At 43.3% G+C, this 21,380-nt stretch overlaps 1 protein-coding gene across 1 annotated transcript in view; it reads right to left on the reverse strand.

Moving 5' to 3' along the window:
- PTPN11 (protein tyrosine phosphatase, non-receptor type 11) overlaps positions 1-21,380 on the reverse strand; it is a 49,109-nt gene that overhangs the window by 18,441 nt on the left and 9,288 nt on the right. Inside the window, exons 4-8 of the mRNA XM_010828593.1 lie at positions 20,731-20,847; positions 19,981-20,094; positions 4,131-4,227; positions 1,883-1,962; positions 1,600-1,758 (exon numbers count right to left, since the gene is read on the reverse strand). Coding sequence (XP_010826895.1) covers positions 1,600-1,758; positions 1,883-1,962; positions 4,131-4,227; positions 19,981-20,094; positions 20,731-20,847 — 567 coding nt within the window. The remainder of the gene's footprint in view (positions 1-1,599; positions 1,759-1,882; positions 1,963-4,130; positions 4,228-19,980; positions 20,095-20,730; positions 20,848-21,380) is intronic.

Consider the following 21,380-nt stretch of genomic DNA (forward strand, 5'->3'; position numbering starts at 1 on the left):
AGATCCACTTGATACCTGCTGCACACATCACCCTCGCTTAACCGGGCGCCTGGGAACGCCAAGCCTGCAATAGCTGCTGGCTTCGTGTTGGAAAATATGGCACTAGGGGAATCAGTCTTGCTGCCAAAGAGGAAGATACTTTGTTCAATGAGACATGAGTCCGCAGAGATCTGCTGATGGAGAATGTTTTTGTGTCTTGCTTTTTTCCTCAGGAGCAGTCACCCACACCACTCACTTTCCACAGCCCCCAAGACACATCTACCAGCAAGAGAAATCTACCTGGTACATTAGGAAGATACAGCAATTCATTGTTAAAAAACAAGAAATCAGAAAACAGCTGCGGACACCCCGCCAGTCAATGATTAATCGAAAGGAAACAAAATATGGTAGAAGGAAAGATCAACAGAAGAATTAATGGATAGCACTACTTTTTTGCTTGACATGCTTTATGTGGCATTTTATTTATTATTCTGAATTTGGCTTTCCCTCCAGTATTTTGTAGATCCAAGTACCTTTTTGACAGATGATACAATTTTTATTATCCCCAAATGAACACTTTGACTATTAAATGTATGCAATGCTCTCGCTGGTCAATCAATTCTGAGGACTGCTGGTCACCCAAGAGAACACAAATCACAACTCCTAACACTGTAGCTGACTCTACGTGTCTGCGAATGACTGCGCCCTCCTCTCAGTTTCCCAAACTCTGATGTAAACCTTGGCAAACAAATTCAAAAACGTGAGCACTGATACTTTAGCTTTTAAATTAAAAGCCCAGGAATCCAGAGGCTGGTTTTTCTTCTATGCACTGGGGGTGGATACCAAGCAAACACAAGTTATTGGAAAGACCTGTCGGGAGACCGAGAGCACATCACACCCTCCGCTCCAGCTGAAGAGTGAAGAGGGAGAATGGGAACACAGGCGCAAGCCAGGAGGAGGTAAGGAGTGGGGCAGGGTGACTGGTCCCAATGTCTGTCTGTTCTGGGAGCTTCTGGCAGCTCTTCTGAGAGGGACCAATCCTGATCCCTCTGAAGTAACCCAAGAACCCTCTCTTCCCAGCCCCAGGTCAGCCACCTACAACTGCAACCAGAGAATGAGAATGGGCGGCCTCTTATAACTGCAACCAGGCAACTGGTAGGACGGAGGGTTCAGTTTTCCTTTCTACACTCAGATTAGGTGATCCTCCCCTGAAGCAGAAATTATAAAAATGTTTTAACTTGTCCATTAATTCAAGAACATCTAATGCTACTGCGGGCGGCTGCTGGAGGAAGCCTTTGTCTCACCATGACCAGAACTGGCCCCAAAGGTACTCAGACGTGTTAACAACTAGCAGTGCAACAACGAGAATCCTACAAGGGAGCTCCTTGGTGGTCCAGTGGTTAGACTCCATACTTTCACTGAGGAGGGCTGGGTTTTGATCCCTGCCCAGGAAACTAGGTATAGAACACTATACCACGCAGTGTAGAAAACTATACCAGATTTCCTCCACTCCCCTTTTTCCAGAGGGTCAGTTAGAACAAGCTTAACATGTTTATTCAGTTCTTAACATGGTCAACCCAACACGTCCAATACTTCAAGAAACTATAGTACACAGTCTACCTTTCCTCTCTCCACTTCTTTCGTTGTCATGACAATCACTCGGGAGTTCTCTTGGAACACCATCCTCCAGAAGTCATTCACGGTGTTCTGCAGGCAGCCTTGTGTGGCAATGTAACTCTTTTTGGGCTTTGAGTTGTTGCATTTGGTTTCAAATTCAGGCTAGAGATTGAGAAAGAAAACAACTTCAAACGTTCGAAAATTGCTTTCATGCCATGTGGAAGGATTTAAAATACAAAAACTGGCTAGCAATATATAGTCAGAAGACATCATGAAAGCAGTTTACCATGATAATGTTTGCGTTGATGTAATCCGAAACAGGCTCATTGGGATCACCGTCATGGAGGACGACCCTGGTGTGATCGACTGGAAGAAGAAGAGACCACGGTCACAGTGTACTCAGACCCCTTCAGGACAAATCAGGTCAAATCAGCTCATCCTCAGGGAGTCCCAGTTTTATTCATTTCATGATAAAATGGTATTAAAAACTAAATCCAATGTGAGCACGATAATCTGAATATGATGCCCCCAAATGCTTTCCTTAAGGAGTATAAGGTAGCAATGTTAATTCCCTGGTTTTAATAGTGTATTGTTGATATAGAGGATATTATCTGGAGAAGCTGGGGAAAACAACGGTACACGGGAACCCTCTACGTATTTTTGCAACTTCTTGTGAGTCTAAAATTATTTCAAAACTAAAGGTTTTTTGCTTTCTTGTTGCTGTTTTTTTTTTTTTAAAGGAAAAGTATAGGTAGACAACGTATGTCTGAGATTTGCTTCACAATAATTCAGGGACAGAAGAGACATGTACCAGAATATAGATAAACTGGGACTTCCCTGGTGGTCCAGTGGCTAAGACTCCATGCTCCCGATGCAGGGGGGCCAGGTTCAATCCCTGGTCAGGGAGCTAGATCCCACATGCCACATCTAAGAGGTTGTATGCCGCAACTAAAGATCCCACGTGCTGCAACTAAGACCCGTCGCAGCCAAAATAAATAAATATTAAAAAAAAAAGAATAGAAATGAATCAAGATTAGGCACAAGCTGACAATTGGTAGAGCTGGGTGCTAGGCATGTGTGGGTTGTGTATATTATTTTGACTACTTTCAAATATACTTTAAACTTTCTGTAATAAAAAGGATTTTTAAAAAGTGAAGTAGAATTAAATACAGTCTCCAGGCAACAAGATTCTGACAACAGTATCTACTGACCAAATTCTGTATAAAAGTACATTACTGATATAAAAATCTGAGTGTGCTTCCTAAGCAACACATTTTACACTGGGAATTAGTAATAAAGTCGTATGTCTTAACACTGTTCTTTTGTTTCAGATTGCCCATCTTTAAAGAAAATGATGCTAATCAGAAGAAACATCTGCTTGGGATTTTTATGGGAGGAAAGGACAGTAATATTCTGTTTAGTACTGCATACCACTGTTCCCGTCATCTTTCCCTACATGCCCACATCTTACTAATGAGCACCATTCAGACCTCCTGAGCAGAAATGAAAACTTAAGACGTAAAGAGGATAATGCTTCCCCAAGGTCATTAGGACCATGCTGTGGCTCAGAATGATTCCCTGCAAATTCCTCTTTTTCTCTCCTCGATATTAGAAGAGCTTCCACTGTCTCCCATCCTCACTTACACATATCTATATGGATGTGATATTCATATACACCATATATGTGCCCATATGAACACAGAAAGAGGAAGACTATGCTCCACACACACGGGATGGGTTTACAATATATAACAAAGCAGCTCTGACCCGATGAGACATTAGAGCAAGGCTCTCCAATCTGATCATGTTCCCCAATAAACTTTAATAATAAAGTTTTTGGACATTGAAATGTATACATATTGGATGGGTCAAAAAGTTCATTCGGGTTCTTCTGTATGCTCACTATGTGGGAAAGCCAAACAAACTTTCTGGCCAATCCAATCCAATTATAGATACAAACAAGGCTTATTAAATACATTATACACATTCTGGTATCAAGCTGCATATCAGATTTTTTTTTCTTTTTCTTCCTTTTTTTTTTTGGATAAAAAATATAAATCAAGAGAAGTTCTAAATGTTTCTTCCTGGCCCACTCTGGAGACCCTGCATTAGAGCCTGGAGCTAAGAGTAGTGACTCTGGGGGTTCCAGTACCAGTTTTCCCACGCAGACCCAAGAGCCAGGGACTGCAGAGCAGGGGCACAAGCCTGGGACCCCTGAGGCTGACGATGAGACCCTGGGAGAGAGCAAGCCTTGACATGATCTCTCCTGGGCAGTCTAAATTAACAGAAGGAAACAACCACACTCTAAGCCTCCTAGTGGCAATTTCACTCTGTAAGAAGCAGCATCACAGGAACTCGATGAACGAGGCCATCAGTCTCCACCACAGCTGACTACTTTGGAAACTACTTACAATTAAAAGAAGCTAAGGCCTTGGATCTGCTGAAAAAGCACATGCCCCACCTCCCCAGAGAAGTGACAGAGACACTGGGGATCAAAACCTCCAAGAGTGACTATTACAGAGATTGGTACTTACAGGGCAGGATGTTCTTATATCTATTTTTGTTTTTATTTTCTTGCCTCTGACCCTCTTTTCGGCTATAGAGAAGTTTACACTCCTGTTGTTGTAGTGTCTGGAGAGAAACAGAAGTAAATATTATTATGAATCAAAAGCTTCCCAAAAAAAGCCTGACTGAGCAGTTCTGCTTTAGGGGATTTATCCCAGGAAACGTTTAAGAGTCGTGGGCGACAGCTGTAAGAATGCTCACCTTAATGCTACATCAAGAGGGGCAGAGACACTGAAAGAGCTGCCGAAAGAAACACTTTCATTCATTCAAACAAAGGATGTTCTACAGACATTTAAGAGACAGCCTAGGAGAATATCTAATGCCTTGGAAAGATGATCAGAGTGAGTGTTAACTAAAAAGAAGGTCAAATTTTCCAAACAGTGCCTTACACAAACCCTTATGTCTGTGTGCACCTATGTATGTAAGAAATGGCAGAAGTCTGTACACCAAAAAAGTATGGGGCTTTTTTATTTTCAGCAGTAAGATTATGTTTTGTTTTGCTCGTTTTTTGCCTAAATTTTCTACAATAAATATTTATAAGAAGAGAAACTTTGGGAATTTCCTGTCAGCGCAGTGGTTAGGACTCCTCGCTCTCATTGCTGAGGGCCTGGGTTCATTCCCTGGTCGAGGAGCTAAGATAAGATCCCCCAAGTCGCCCAGTGTGCCCCCACCCTGAAAAGAGAGAGACCTTTAAAAATAAGTTATTAAGAATGAAAGCCAGTGAACGTTGGTATACAGTACCCAAATAGGAGATGTGATCCATGTTCTTGAGGACTTTGTAATCTGCCTACTTTAACCATTGATGAATTCAAAGCAACCTGAAAGTCAGTTCTCAAATCTGGATTCTGGCGGACGGTAAAAGTGGTTTACTGTGGACATGCAATCTTTGTTAGCAAAGCTTTAGAGTCCTCCTGTGCCCCAAACCTACATCAGTGCCCTGGGCAGCCAAGCCGTGTCTGCACAGACGCCCACTCCCCTGCACTCTGAGGGGAGGGGGCGCCCCTCCGTCTCCGCAGATAGAGATGGAGGAGGAGAATGCTCAGGCTCCTGAAGCGAGTGGTCGGGAAGGACACCTCTGAAGGGAAAGGAGATGGGGAGCGGAACCAGGGAAAGAAGAGCCTAAACAAAGCAGGCAACCACAGCAGAGCTGGCCCCAGGGAAGAAGGGACAACGTAAGGAAGTGGAGAGGACCAGCTGTAGAAACAGACAGGAAGGTGGACCAGCCAGGCTGAATGAAGCATTTTCAAGGATGTAGGCTTCATTTTCAGAATCACCAAAAGTGCCTCTTCAAGGAACCAATGGTTTCAGACAAGTCTCGTTTGAACAGGAAATCACAAATGGGCAAATCAAGAAAGTGAAAGGCAAACTAAAAAGAAAAAAAAAAGTGTTACATACTAAAAATATATTTATATATGCCAAAATGATGATCCCTTAAGAGATTTCTCTACAAGGGAAGGCAGAGCCAGTATTTCCTAACACAGTGGCCCTATTATATTTCCATTTCATTTATCTGCATTTCGCAGACAGGTATGAAAGTCAGGAGTTTAAATTGCTGTTTGACTCTAGGTTTCAAAATGCAATAATTCAGCCTTGACACACAGCTCAAAACCAAAATGTTTAGCCAGCTGAAACCTGGACAGAAATAAAATACAACATACACAGAACTCTGACAATCAAACGGTCACTCAAAATTCTTCAGTGAGTTCACATACAGTAATTAGAGCCATCTGCATTCTCGGTGCTGGCATATCCTCTGATACTGCTGTTAGGAAGAAAGTTCGATCTTGATTTTTAGACAGTAAGGTGAGGTTCAAACCCTATGAACTGAATCAATCACTTAAACATCAACCAAGTGAAGAGAAACAACATCAACAAAAGCTACACGCTAGGAAATAACTAGGGGCTTGATTCAAAACAAACTTGACAGCAACGCATTCAAGTGCTCGCTTATGAACAAACCTCAAGTGACGCTTCACTTGGGAGGGCACACTGCCAGAGCAAGCTCTAGAAGCAGCAAATCGCACCCATCCCTCCCTGTTTAATCATGTCCAATTTCTCCCCCTGCCTTCGAGACGAGTGCAAGCTTCTCAGAACAACTCAGGAGACCTTCTCTTCTCTGAGTGGATGGAGGCCTGCCTCTAACCTCAGCTTCTGATTGTCCAGTCACGATCCTGACTGTCCTTCAGTGTCCTCCGGTATAAAGCAGGGTGAACCCTGACTACCTACACCACAGAGTTGGTATAGGAGTTAAGGTGCACTGTGTACACTCCAGCCACACCAAGCGTCTTGAACCCACCGTATTTCTTCAGGTCTTCATGTTCTTGCTCATGGCCTCTGCCTAGAATTCCATTTCTCTGCCTTGAGTACCTCTGAATGTTACTTTTTGGTCATTCATTAGGACCCACCCCAAAGGCCGCCGCCTCTGGGAAGCTCTCCTAACCCATTCAGCACGACCTCCCTGTGTCTCACGATACCAGCCACGATCTGAAGCACCGCCCTCCGTGAGTGCTCCTGTCACACTGAATACAGCTACATCTTTACAACCTGTCTTTTCTATTAAAGAGCATGGACCACCCCTGTTTGCCTGTAACCAGCTCAGCATCCAGCACAAAGCAGGCCCTCAAAATGTATCTGCTGGATGGACAAATAAATACAGGAAGGGGTTGGGGGGTGGGAGGGAGACAGACAAACCACAGACCATCACTGGTGATGGCCATGAACTGCAGGCCCCACACTCAGCATCCCATGCTGACACTGTTGACCTGGCCTTCAACGTAAAGGAAAGCCACTGTAGGCAAAATATGAGATCAGCATTTCCCAATCTTTAATCATCTGAAAAGCCTATTTAAGGGAATTCCCTGACGGTCCAGTAGTTAGGACTCCAAGCTTTCACTGCCGAGGGTGCTGATTCAATCCCTCGTCAAAGAACTAAGTATCCCACAAGCTGCACAGCACAGCCAAAAACAAAAAGATAAATGAAAACAAAGAAAGGACAGCATCTTCAAGATGCTGTCTCATCTTGGCACACTGCCTATTATATGAGTTGTTTTCTTAAACTAACCTCCACTTTTTCCCCTTTGGAAGATGTATTTCAAAAGAAAACTGCATATTACTAGCACATAAGAAAACCAGTATCACTTGCCATATATAGAAGGTAACCAGAAGAAGGAATATACTAAAAATGAAATATTGGCAAATCTTACCTAGATATTATAGCATGCCTTAAAGTGAAAGTTGCTCAGTCGTGTCCGACTCTTTACTGTCTGTGGAACTCTCCAGGCCAGAATACTGGAGTGGGTAGCCTATCCCTTCTGCAGCAGATCTTCCCTACCCAGGAATCGAACCAGAGTCTCCTGCATTGCAGGCCAATTCTTTACCAGCTGAGCTACCAGGGAAGCCCTGGTATGCCTGAGGCTTTATTTAAAAAAAAAAAAAAGGTATACTGGCAAGTGTTAAGAAATAGATGTTGCTGCTGTGCACTAAGTCACATCTGACTCTTTTGTGACTCCATGGACTGTAGCCTGCCAGGCTCCTCTGTTCATGCGATTTCCAGGCAAGGATACTGGAGCCACTTCTTTCTACAGGGGATCGTCCTGACCCAGAGATCAAACCTGCATCTCCTGCAATGGCAGGTAGATTCTTTACCACTAAGCCACCAGGGAAGCCCAGAGCTAGATGTAAGAGGCATATTAAAACTGTACTCAGACCTTCTCCTAAGCCATGACCAAAGAAATGGATAAGGGTTAAAGAGAAAAAAAAGAGAAAACCTTCTTCATTCACTAGTTCAATCTTACTATAACAGGGCCGCTGAAAATCACCTCACACACCAAGAACACTTTGCTAGAATAACCCAGACTTCCAGGCCGAGGAAAGCCTCACCAATACCCAGCACGTGCTGGCTGGACCATCTACTCGGCTCTGGCTTCCCTCATCCTGCATTAAGTTACCAACCATCTCTTCCATGCGGATGTGAGGTTTAAACAGAACGCAAGCTGAGACAGTTTGGGCCCTGGAGTCTTCCAGAAAGGACAGGCCCAGGGGCCTTGTGTCCCTGGCTTTGCTGGGTGCTGACTGCCGGCGGCTGGCAGCTGTCATGGATTAGAACTGAGTAACCATGTGTCTCCCACTCCAGCCCTGCCCACTCCTCAGACCCCATCAGCCCGTTCTCAACTATGCCTGGGGCCCACTGGCCTGAACACAATTCATTTCTCACAGTGGACGGTTGCCATCCCTCTAGAGTGAGGCTGAAAATAAAAAGAACTCAGAAGTTGTGACTTTCTGTGCTCTGCCAGCAGAGGCTCCCCGACTGCACCTGAGATTATCAGCTACCACCTGCTAAGGGGTGCTTTCTCCCCAGCACCAGGCTGGTGGACCAGGCATTGCAACCAAGCCCTGCCCCCAGGAGGTTATAATCCGTTCCAAGCTGATCTTCCATGAACTCCCTCTCAGCCGCCCCCAGGTCATCAAAAGCTGTGAATGACCTGCAGCTGACTGTCACTGTTTCTGTCCCCATTATCCACTGGGCCAGGCAGGATATCAGTGACAAGGCGTGGGACAGGCAGCTAAAAGGACAGTACAAAACTGGAGAGAAGCCCATGTGCAACCAACAACGACAAAAAAACACTACAAAGCTGGGGAGCAGGCTGCAAGATATCCCATTTTCCCAAGCAATACAACCAAAGATTTGCACCCAAGGATGAACCCTCCAAAAGAACCAGAGGCTAGCTACAGTCACCTGATTACATGAGCCAAAGCTGATCAACAAAGGGATTATATCAAATGGCTAAGCCTTTATAAAAGCCATGAAGAGAAAGATAATCCCCTGATCCACACTATACATTAGGAGTGCCCAGCAGCACAACCAGTGTGGACAGAACAGGTGTTCACAGTACGGAACCATCCCTTACATGTATGGCGGTTGAACATCCATGCTCCCCACACCTGGAGCCCTGCCAGTCTCCAGCCCAAAAGCCAGGAGCAGCATTCTCAGTCTCTGTGATGATCGAAAGAGACCTCCTGAAACACCCCCTCACAGACTTCCAAAGCCCTCTGATTAAAGACCACTGGAACTGGCTCTTGAACAGAATGTCACGAATGCAAGTGGAAAAACAGGATCAAGGAAAGACACACACACGACAAATGAATGGGCAGAGCCAGGCAGCCCCACGCGCCAGGACAAGGCCTGAGAACCATTTGTCCTCACTGCTCTGAGCAACCGGGACTAATTGCTAAGGGGGAAAAAAAAATAATGCCATTAACCATTAGGGACAGACCAAGTTGTACAGTTACTTTATTTATTTTTTTAATTCTAATTATTGTTTATTATTATTATTTTTTGGCTGCACTGAGTCTTTGTTGCAGCATGCAGGCTTTCTCCAGTTGTGGAGTATGGGCTCTTGAGCACGCGGGATCAGCAGTCCTGATGCACGAGCTCTCTGGTTGTAGCATGCAGACTTCTCTAGCTGCAATGCATGGGCTTAGTTGCTGTGAGACATGTGGGCTGTGGCATCTCAGTTCCCTGACCAGGGATCAAACCTGCATCCCCTGCATTGGAAGGTGGATTCTTAACCACTGGACCACCAGGGAAGTCCCAGCAGTTACTTTGTTTTTAAAAACAAAGCTACCAGGGGAGGAAACAAGAATAACAAAGTATTGCTAAGTGTTACTGCTGAATGTTGGGAAAAAGAAGGTTCATCATCCTATTTTCTCGACTTCAGGGTGTGCGAAAACATCAATAATAAAAGAAGGTTTTTATAAATTGTAAAAAAGAAAAACAGAAACGTAAAAGTTGCTATTAACTCTCCTGCTACCTATGCACGGCTGGCCTCCTGAAGGAGAGAGAGAAGGCTGAGAAGGGCTGCTGGGCTGCTGGCCTCTCTGATTTGGGGCCACAAATAATAAGACAGTGGTAACCATGTGGGCAGGCTCCACGTGGGCAGGTCTTCTTTCCTGTCTGAATGAACTTCTGTTTCCCTTTGGCATCTGCCCTCTGCAAAGAGGAACACTGGAATTCTCACTCTGTCCTCTTTACTGCAAACTCTGCAATGTTACCAGGCACCACTAGCGGGTAAAAGCCCCCACTTCCAGATGCTACGCGGCCGGCCTTTTACCACTTCCTCACAGTGGAGTCTAGCGGTTAGTCCCAAATGAGTCCATGGCAACCTCGAGAAATGAAGGGGCTGATGGGGCTGATGGAGTCTCTCATGGTCAGAGAAGGTCCGCACTGATGGACAAGCTCTGACAAAGCACCATGAATAGACAAAACCAACCTAAGATCTGGTTCCTTTGCAGGTGCATGTTGTAAGTCAAGTCATCACCTTCCTCCAACAAGGGGAAGAACAAGTGGAAAAACACATTTAGAAGACACAGTCCCCAGATGAGAACAGGACCTGACACAGGAAATAGCAGCCCACAGCACAAGACAAATCCATCTTTAATAATCTGTCATTCAGTGTGCAATGAATTAGGTGATGTGGAACTTTGGGAGTGAGATTCATGAAAATGAAGGGAAGGTGGTTTCTGAGAGGAGCTGAGGCTTGAGGTAAGTGAGGGGTGAGGCAGAGGCAGAGCACAAGGAAGAAGAGAAGACCTCCCAGCAAGGTAGGGATGCGAGCAAAGGTGGCTAAGAGGCCAGAGCTAGTGACCTTAGAGTTGGGGGGAAGGAAATTGGTCAGAGTCTGAAGTTGTGCTGTCAGGGGTGGAGAATGAGGTCAGGCGGGGAGCTAGGGGGCTTTGGGAACTGGGCAGGAGATCTTCAACAGCTGAGCAGCACAGTGCAGTGGACTTGGAGTCAGAAGTTCTGGAAGTTCAAACCACAGCCAGCTATTTGCCCACCACATCCTTGGGGACAGCTTTCTCCCTTTCTTCCAGGTGCTTCGTCTTCAGAATGAAAATGCTATACCTCTGGTGGGACATCGGGAGCCACTGCAGGTATGTAAGCAGAAGAGTGATGGGAGAAATGCTGGGAGCAGATCAGCACGAAGGGTGAATGGAAGGGCAGAGGTCAAGGGTAAAAGAGCAGCTGGGGTCCTGTGGGGCGATGAGCACCTACAGCCCTAGCATCAGGTGAGACTCCTATCTCTGCCGCTGCCCGCCTGGGTGGTCCTGGGGAGTTGCCCTGATCACAGAGCATCCAGGGACACAAGATCTACCTCCCTCAAAAGATCTGGGGACACAATGAGATGACTTCCTTAGCCCACAGCGCAGCACTAAACAGACCATAAATGCTGGCTTGCTTCCTTCCTTCCTCTAAAAACAGAAAGACAACTAGGAAAGGAAAATCAACCAGACCTGGTGCATGACAATGAGAGAAAGAGGAGAAAGACGAGTTAAGGGATGCTCCAAAGATTCCAGCATACAGGGTCAGAGAATATACAGGACAACCACCAGAGATGGAGATGTAAAAACGGATAGTTGGTTTGAAGGCAAAAATCAAATAACAGGTCTGGTTGTGAATGCTTGAATCTGAAGAGACGTGAAAGCCAAGAAGTGTGGAAGGCACAAATCAAAAGGTAAAACCAGAGACTGGAAGCCACTTGGGGTAATCAGGCTGGGGTGAAAATGGACATGCTCTCAGTGAAGAGAGAAGCCAGAAGAGCAGAGGGCTCAGGACACGTCTTGGAGAACTAGCAGAGTTAACTGGTCAGGAGAAGAGAGAGCAGTGAACACCAAGAAGGGCACACGGGATGGGAAGAAGGAATAAAGCAGGCACATGCTGCTATCAGAGAAATGAGAAGATGGTGGGAAAGAGAGGCTGGACAGCTGTTCCAAGACTGGCTCATGGGTGAAAAAGGCCAGAGAAAAGACTATTTTTTTAATCACAATTAAGAAAACCTTTGGTGGGACCTCCCTGGTGGTCCAATGGTTAAGAATCTGCCTTCCAATGTGGGGGACACGGGTTCAATCCCTGGCTGGGAAACTAAGATCCCATGTGCTACAAGGCAGCCAAGCCTGCATGTTGCAACTGGAGAGACTATGCACCACAATGACTGAGCCGTGTGTCATAATGAAGCCCAAGCACAGCCCCCCAAAAAAGAAAGAAAGCAAGCCACTGGTGTCTTCTGAAAGTGTTATTTCAATATACCGGGGACTGTCACATTCCAAGGTTAAGGAAGAAAGGGGCTAAGAAGGAATGGAGCCCACAACACAGGCCCACTAGATGGAGAAGACAGAAGGACAACCACAGGTGTAGAAAGCACCAAGGGTGTTCAAAAGCAAAGGGGAAGGTTAAGCAGAGATGTCAAAGTACCTGGAAGTACCTCAGGTTCTTCAATTCTCTGTAAAGATGTCAGACAGCTCCAGCAAATGAAAACATTCCTAAAGAGAAAAACCTGACACTGGAGAGGCGCAGAACAAAAGCAGGAGGGGAGGGAGGATGAAAGAGAAAGAGTTCAAAGGAAACAAAGGAATTTCTCCAGAATGAAGCTTGTGGAATAGACCCCCCTAGCCACTGTGATGCTCTGCCTGCAGGAAGATAGCAGCTGGGAGCTCGGGCCTGGATGGAAAACCCTGATGACAGCTGCAAGGCTGCCATCCTAGGGCATTTTTAAGCACGAGGCTGGAGCCCTGGTTGGGGGCTGTTGTTCAACACGGGTTTGCTTAGTCACCCAGCAGAAGATTTCCGCTAGAGATCACCAGCAAGAATCATTATTTGAGGCACAGCTTTGGGGTGCAGTTAAAAGTCTTGTCTCCATAAAAACCTAACCACCTCCAAGGAGAATTTATAGCTCCCCTGAGCGGATGTAATCACTTTAAAGAAATCAAACCAGACTGTGGGTTTGAAGATAGGCACGAGCTCCTTCCGGAGACACGCTGGCTGGCAGAGCTTCTGGCAGAATCCAGGACATCTGTGTGGCTGTCAGCGAACTGCCTGCAATGCCCATGCAAACGGAGAACAGTTTCAGACCATGACAGGGAAGAGAGGCTTGTGTATAATGGAAGAAGGATGGGCTTTGAAGAAAAACCAAAATACTGAGGAAAACAAGCTTTAAAGTGCTTTGGAAAACAGAACCCCAGTGAAGAAGGTGTGCCGGGTTTATCCGTGTGTATTTTTTTTTTAAGTCAGAAAGTTCATAACTGAAATCTCTGAAATTCATTACTGCGATCCTGAATGACATCGTTTTAACCAAGTTTGTAGAGAGGTTGCAGGGACTAAAATGTGCATTAGCCAAGCCTCCAACAGGGACTCCAAATGAAAAGTGCATAAGAATAAAGAGGGACATGTCAAAGCAAAGCCTGGAACATTCCTCCATACTTTTTAAGTGTCAGAGAGCTGTTCCCTATTGAATATAAGCGAAGGGTCCAAAGCCAATACAGTGTCTCTTGCTACTGAAAACAGCTCACACTTGACACAACACAAAACATACGTTGTACCTACTGTGTGCCAGGCGCTTTGCTGGATTCTGGAGCTACAGTGAACAAAACAAAACAAAAAGGACTACCTGTCTTTGCAGGGCCACAGACTCACCTGGACTATTTTCTTAGATAATATGCATACAGCAGACATAAAACAGCAGGGTTGAAGTGTATCTATTTGTTCACCAACACTTTCATTTGAACAAAACCATAACGGATAATGGGCTTCCCAGGTGGTGCTAGTGGTAAAGAACCCACCTACCAATGCAGGGTTCATGCTTCTGAGCTGTTGTGCTGGAGAAGACCCTTGAGAATCCCTTGGACTGCAAGGAGATCAAATCAGTCAATCCTAAAGGAAATCAGTCCTGAATGTTCATTGGAAGGACTGATGCTGAAGCTGAAACTCCAATACTTTGGCCACCTGATGCGAAGAACTGACTCACTGGAAAAGACCCTGATGCTGGGCAAGACTGAAGGCAGGGCGAGAAAGGGACAACAGAGGATAAGATGGTTGGATGGTACCACTGACTCGATGGAAATGAGTTTGAACAAGCTCCGGGAGCTGGTGATGGGACAGGGAAGCTTGGTGTGCTGCAGTCCAGGGGTCACAAAGAGTCAGACACAACTGAGCAACTAATGTGAACTGAACCAATGAAGGAGATGTAAGAGAAGCAGGTTTGATCCCTGGGTCAGGAAGATCCCCTGGAGGAGGAAATGGCAACCCATTTCCCAACCCATTCTTGCCTGGAGAATCCCATGGACAGAGGAGCCTGGCCGGCTACAGTCTATGGGGTCACAAAGAGTCAGAAACGACTGAAGCAACTTAGCATGCATGATGCACAAGTGGTGAATTCAGGTTTCAGGTCACTTGCACATCACAGGGACAAAACAGCAGGATCATAACCTACCTGTTCATTTATTTAGTGTCAGTCTCATTTTAATAGAACTTTAGTTCATTTCACCGAATCTAGAAATATTGGTCCACCTCTTCGCAGTCATGACCAGAGATATGCAAGAGACACAAAATGTTTACAGAAAAGGGCAATCTCATTTTATCACAGTAAATGTGGTTAAAAAAACAAAAGTGGGGGAGAAAGAAAAAAAGACAGAGAATCTACAGGAAAAAAAATCAAAGCTTGGGTTTGCAACATTTTGATCACACCACATGACCTAGAAGAAAACCATCAATCTGAATTTATTTCAGGAGCAAAGGAGGAAAGAACCAAAGAGTTTCAGAAGAGACTTTGTATATTTTAAGATGCATCAAAATCGGAAGTAATTTGTAAGTGTCTTCTGGGGAGAAATAGCTGAAAGAACACGCAGAATTTTACAGAAAACCAGAAGCCTGGCATACAGACAAACAAAATGTACCTATCGGAGCTAAATTCTCAATGGCACTGCAATTTAGAGCTCTGGTTGACTTTAAAGACCATAGAACACACAGTAAGAAGGAACTGATCCCAAATTTATCATCTTCTGGGGAAAAAACTAAGATACAACCACTAAAATAATAACGCCTTGCTGTTGGATCAAGCTTTTCCTTCAGAGGACTTAGATTTTAATGAGTCTCTGCTTCCACAGACCTAAGTTCTTCTATAATGGTTCGCTCTGTTCCCAGCCTTATTCCCCTGGCCCCAACTTTAAAGGGCATTAAAAAAAAAAAAAAATTGACTGGATTCAAGCAGCAGGTACATAAGAGATCTAGAAAGCAGGCCACCAGCTGTTTGGATCTAGCTTCAGTTTAAATGAAACGATAATGCCCTGACTGCCTGACAATTCATCACCCCAGCCTGACCTCTGAAGAGGATATAGGAGAGTTCAGACATGATCTTGTTTCTCTCCCACTTCCCCTGAAAGCCAGCTCAGTTCTGCCTCATTTTGCTGTTAATAATGTATACAAGATGAACTGAATTTGACATGTCACGGAGTGAAACCATCCGGTGAGCATCTAGAGTCAACCTTCTTTCCATGGCCAGAAAAGTCAGGTTAGGCACTTTCCTTCTAAGTTCTTATCCTGACCCTACCAATGGGATCATGAAAAACTCCCTACTGCCACAAGTGGCAGGAAGGACTTAGTTTCTTTAAGCACTGCCTAAGTGAACTTAATGAATCCACCACTGCACCAGATACCCAATTGGCTGCTATAATTTCTTAAAAGTTCATAGTCACTTTACAGTTTCCCTGGTGGCTCAGTGTAAGAATCTGCCTGCCAGTGTAGAAGACACAAGAGACACAGGTTTGACCCCCGAGGTAGGAAGATTCCCTGGAGAAGGAAATGGCAACCCACTCCAGCATTCTTACCTGGAAAATCCCATGGACAGAGGAGCCTGGCGGGGTAGAGTCCATGGGCTCGCAAAAAGTCAGACACGACTGAGAGACTAAGCACGCACACACGGTCACATTTTATAGGAAAAGTGGTTGATGCAAAAGACTGCCCCAGTTATTTTAAAAGGTAACATAAAAATGGGTCTAGATTACAAAATTACTCACCATTTACTTCTTATAATTATTTCTTATATTTACCAAAAAGATTTGATATTTTAAAATTTTAATTAAAAACAGTACTTTTCAGACTGTAAATATGCTAACCAAAATCATGCAGGATAGATAATAAAGATTAAAGATGAGTAGGGAGTTTCCTAGGAGTCTAGTGCTTAGGTTTCAGAGCTTTCATTGCTGTGGCCCAGTTCAATCCCTGATCAGGGACCTGAGATCTAGCAAGCCATGTGGCACGGCCAAAAAAGAATAAAGATGAGTAACAACCATCACTTTTTTTTTAAATACAGAATACCAAAAAAAAAAAAAAAAAAAAAAAAAAAAAAGTTAATATTAATAATAATCCGCGAAAATAGAGAAACAAGCATGCACAAGGCTATCCATTGTATCTTCTTTCATTTGCAAACTATCCAAATGCTGATCAATAAGCTGAATAAACTATGGTACATCCCCACAATGGAGTAGTATGCAGTAAAAATGAATGAAGATTATCTGTAGACACTATTGTCCGGTGGGTCTCCAGTGTAACAAAAAGACAATGCTGGAAAAAAAGGGTGTAAAATATTGCTACTATTTATCCATGAAAGGATGGGTTATGAAATTACAGATACATATTTGCTTATGCTTTTTGAAAGGCAATGATAAGCTATAATTTTTTTTAAAGGGCTATACATATAAGGAGGAAAAGATGGGAATAGAAGGTAGACTTCTTTGAATGTATTTTTTTATATCTGACTTTAGAATCAAAGGTAATATTTTATATAATTATAAATAAAATTTTATAGAAAGAAATTTCTGAAATTCAAATATAAAGTGAAACAACCTAACTGTATACCCAGTTAGAAAATAACCATATACAAAAGAGACACTGATGTATAGAACAGTCTTATGGACTCTGTTGGAGAGGGAGAGGGTGGGAAGATTTGGGAGAATGCATTGCAACATGTATAATATCATGTATGAAAGGAGTTGCCAGTCCAGGTTCGATGCACGATACTGGATGCTTGGGGCTGGTGCACTGGGACGACCCAGAGGGATGGTATGGGGAGGGAGGAGGGAGGAAGGTTCAGGATGGGGAACACATGTATACCTGTGGTGGATTCATTTCAATATTAGGCAAAACTAATACAATATTGTAAAGTTTAAAAATAAAATTAAATTAAAAAAAAAAAAAGAAAATAACCATATAGAGAAGAACTATTACAAATGAATTGAAAGGACAGTAACTTGACTCTATTTCTCTGAAGGAACTACCATAAGGATTGAAAACTAAAAACTAGGAAAACAAACTGTTTTCAGTAATCATATTATTACAGGCAGTGGAAGTCTTATAATCCTGAGCCCTAAATTTGAATTGGAAGTTTCATCTGGACTTAAAATAAGTTATTTCAAGAAAATAACTTTTTCTAGCTCCACCCATTGAGAAGGCAATAACCAACCTTATAGCAATAAGCACTTCTGGCTCCTGGACTATAGTCTCTAAATACCACTTCCCAAGAAAGGAAGGACGAGAAGGAAGGGAAAAAAGGGAGGAAAGAGAGAAGCTAATTCACTCCTCAGAGAAATGACTGATTCCAGTTCTGACATGGGAAATGTATTACCCTGTAACAATTTAAACCAGAAAGTAAGGAATCTAGAAAAAATTACTAGAGTTGTACAGGAAGGCATAGAAGCCACTTGTAGAAGCTCCCAGTGGCCAAAGCTAAAATAATTTGAGCAGCAGAAATGATAATGCTGTAAGCAGACGCACTCTGAATGTGTTAAAATTCATGAGTAGGGCTCCTCTGGTAGTCCAGTGGTTACGAACCTGCTTTATGATGCAGTGGACACCAGTTCGATCCCTGGTCTGGGAGGATCTCACATGCTGCGGAGTGATTAGGCCCATATGCCCACAACCACTAAGCCCCCAGCCTGTGAGCCATGACTACTGAAGTCCGTGCACCTGGAGCCCGTGCTCCATGATGAGAGAAGCCACTACACTGAGAAGCCTGCGCACCGCAACTGGAGAGCAGCCTCCGTTCGTCACAACTAGAGAAAGACCGTGCACAGCAATGGAAGACCCAGCACAGCCATGATAAATAAATAATAGAAATCAAAATGTAAGGTACCAATGCAAAAATAAAGTAAAAACAAAGAAGTACAAAATGTGTTTAAAAATCCATGAGCACATATTGATAAAAAAATTTTTTTTGGAGAATGCTATTTTGAAAACTACTTAGTAAAAAGGAAGAGAATCAAATATCTTGTCTTTGGTGACAAGCACCTCCTGACACACCAACATATATGCAGTCCTGCTGAAGAAAAACTGGATCTGACAAAGCTTCTAGATAGACCAACCTAAAAAAAATACAGGGAACTTCCCTGGTGGTCCAGTGGTTAAGACTCTGTGCTCCCAGTGCAGGGTGCATGGGTTGGATCCCTGCTTGGGGAGTGAAGATCCCACATGCCACGCAGCGCAGCCAAGAAAGAAAGAAGGTGGGGTGGGGGTGCTAGCCTGTTCTTAGAGCCTCCCACAGGAGAACATTCAGAGGCTTAGGATTTTAAATCAGAGATCCAGGGGGAACTTATTTGAAAAATGATCCAACAGCAACAACAAGAGACAGCTAGTATAATGAGAACAATAACTACTATTTGATGAATCTTCATTATAAGTGGAGTGGAGTGTAAAAAGACTGTCCAGCTAACAATGATTGTTAATGTTGGGTGACAGGTATATACTGCTACAATCAGATGATTCTCTCTGCATTTGTATATATTCGAAATTTTACATAATAAAAAGTTTTTTTAAAAAATAGGTTTTTCACTCAAACTCTGATGTAAGATTTCTGAACTTTCTGTACTTATCCATCTCTCAACTCAAAGCTCCTTAGAGACAAAACCCTGTCCATCTTGAGGGTGTCCTTGGTGACTAACCCAATGCTGGTATAAAGGAATAAACATGAGGTCAAGTCCCTGGTCAGGAACACTGAGCAAAGACCATGACTGTTCTATTCTGTACCCATCCTCAGTGCTGCATTCAATCAATATTCATGGTACAGAAAGTTGGACAATTTACTCAGCCTGTCTGAGCCTGAAGGCTCCTCCCTCATCTGTAAAATGGAAATAATATCCCGCCAAGGTGATCTGACATATGGTGGTTAAAAAGGACTCCATGTGGCCATTTACTCGTTCATTCATTCCACAAATATTTATGAATCCTGAAGTCCTACAAAAAGTATGGAATGATCATTCCCATAAACAGAATAACAATAATATAATAACATAAATATTAGCTACATGTAAATACTCATTCAACAAACATTTATGGAGCTGCTGCTGGTTACTAGGCATGCTGCTTAAAGGTAACTATGAAGATGGATACAGCACACACACACAAAATTGTTTTTAAGGACGTTTTCTGTCAAAGGGATGAAAAGGAGAGAACCAGGTTACAATGGTGACACATTTCACTGCAACAGGAACACAGCCCACTGTGGACATTCTCCTACCCAAGCTGGTTTCAGGAAAGAAATCAGTTAATCTCTGAAAAGGTATAAACTTCCAGATTATACCTTATAAAAGGTAGAAGCTCCCAGATTAAAGCTACCTTGAGCTGTCTTTTACTTATTTGCTGCAGTAAAGCTATATATTCTTCCTAAAGACCCCAGCCAATGCTGGAAATCTTCCAAAGAATTAGGTACTTTTGTGTTTCTGGGATTTTGCCAGCGGTCCAAACCAAAAGAGCCAATCCATGAGCCAAATGGCTCATTCATTTAATATTAACTGCCAACTCCTTTCTCCTAGAACATAACGCCAACTCTTTTGAAAAAGCCCCCTCAGCAACTTGCTCCATGTCAATCAACGACCAAATTAAGAAGAGCTGCAGATCCAAGTGAGTCTTTTGGAGATCTAATCCCAAACATAAGACTTCCCTTCCACTAAGAACAGGACTTAATAAATCATGTAAAAAACATTTTTTTCATAACTTACCTCAAATTCTTCCCAAAAGCCTTGTTTGACTTTATCTGTGGTCTCAGCTAATTTGCTTAGTTCTCGAACCCGACTTTCTATTTCAGCAGCATTGATACGAGTTGTGTTGAGGGGCTAATCAAATTCAGCAGTCAGTGCAAAAACAAGAAAGTATTACAGGAAAAAGTGTCAATGCAAAAAAAAAAAAAAGACTTCTCTGTTGGCATTCATAAAAGCAAGGACAGGAAGTTCACAATATTCACAATAAAAGTTTTCAAATAGAGTTTCACTTTCCTTTCTGTTCGGTCAGGAATCTTCACATACTTTACTCTGCTGATATAAATTCGAAGCTATTTTTCTTTATAAATAGACCACATGTTAGAGATGATGTCATTTGCCACTAAGTAATGAGTGAGTTTTAAAATAGCAATAAGTCCCAAGTGAAAAGCAATGATCACCTAAAGATAACCAAAGCTGGATTTACAATGAAAACTTTATCAAAACTTTGCTTTAAAACTCCATAAGGCCTTTTGAATTATATATGAAGACAGTCATGAAAATGATGTACTGTCTAGAATTCATTTACAAATACTAAGGAAGAAGGTAGTGAGTGGACTAATAAATGAAACAAGACTTGATGAGTTGATATAATTGAAGCTGGGTGATGGGTATGTGGAGGTTTATGATACTATTCTACTTCCATCTGGAATATTTTGTTGGGACTTCTTTAATTGTATAAGGAGGTGGAGTTTAGCTGTCCAATAAGCTTACCTGCTTGAGTTGTAGTACTGTGCCCAATGTTTCTACCATAGGATTCTTCTTGTAATGCTCCACGAGGTCTGTCAAAGAATCAAACCGCTCTCCTCCACCAACATCATATTTCAGTTCCTTTCATGACGAAAAACAAAAAAAAATTACGCTCATGACCTTTATGTTAAATGACTGCTTTTCCCAACTCAAGTACAGAGACTAACCCTCCCCCGACTTGGTAGCCTTGAAAACCAATAGCTTCATAACCGCAGTAGCTGGGCAAACAAAGCAGCTTAGCACAACTGGAGTAGACAAGATGAAACTGGAACACTGTCCAGACCAATCCCCAGAGAATTATCACTATCTGATCTGTTTAGCAGCTCCCTGTTTTCAGAGCTTGTCTTTGAACCTGACTTAGAGCCTATTTAGCCCTGCCTTCAGGGGATCTCCCCAAAACAATCGGCAGCAACTGTTTAGTATCACAGCTGCCTAAGGCAGCAATACCAGTCAGTGTTTTATAAGAGACTGAGCAAAAACTTAAAAGGAAAATCCAGGCAACGTCCATAGCGGGCTCTGAAAACCTCCAACACACTCTTGAGAATCTAGAAGGACATGTGCATGTGCAGGGCTATGTGAAGTTCAGGAAAGATCCAAAAAGGCCCTAATCTTTA

This window comes from Bison bison, unplaced genomic scaffold, assembly GCF_000754665.1.
Source record: "Bison bison bison isolate TAMUID 2011002044 unplaced genomic scaffold, Bison_UMD1.0 scf7180017864495, whole genome shotgun sequence".
In the NCBI taxonomy this organism is placed as follows: Eukaryota; Metazoa; Chordata; class Mammalia; order Artiodactyla; family Bovidae; genus Bison; species Bison bison.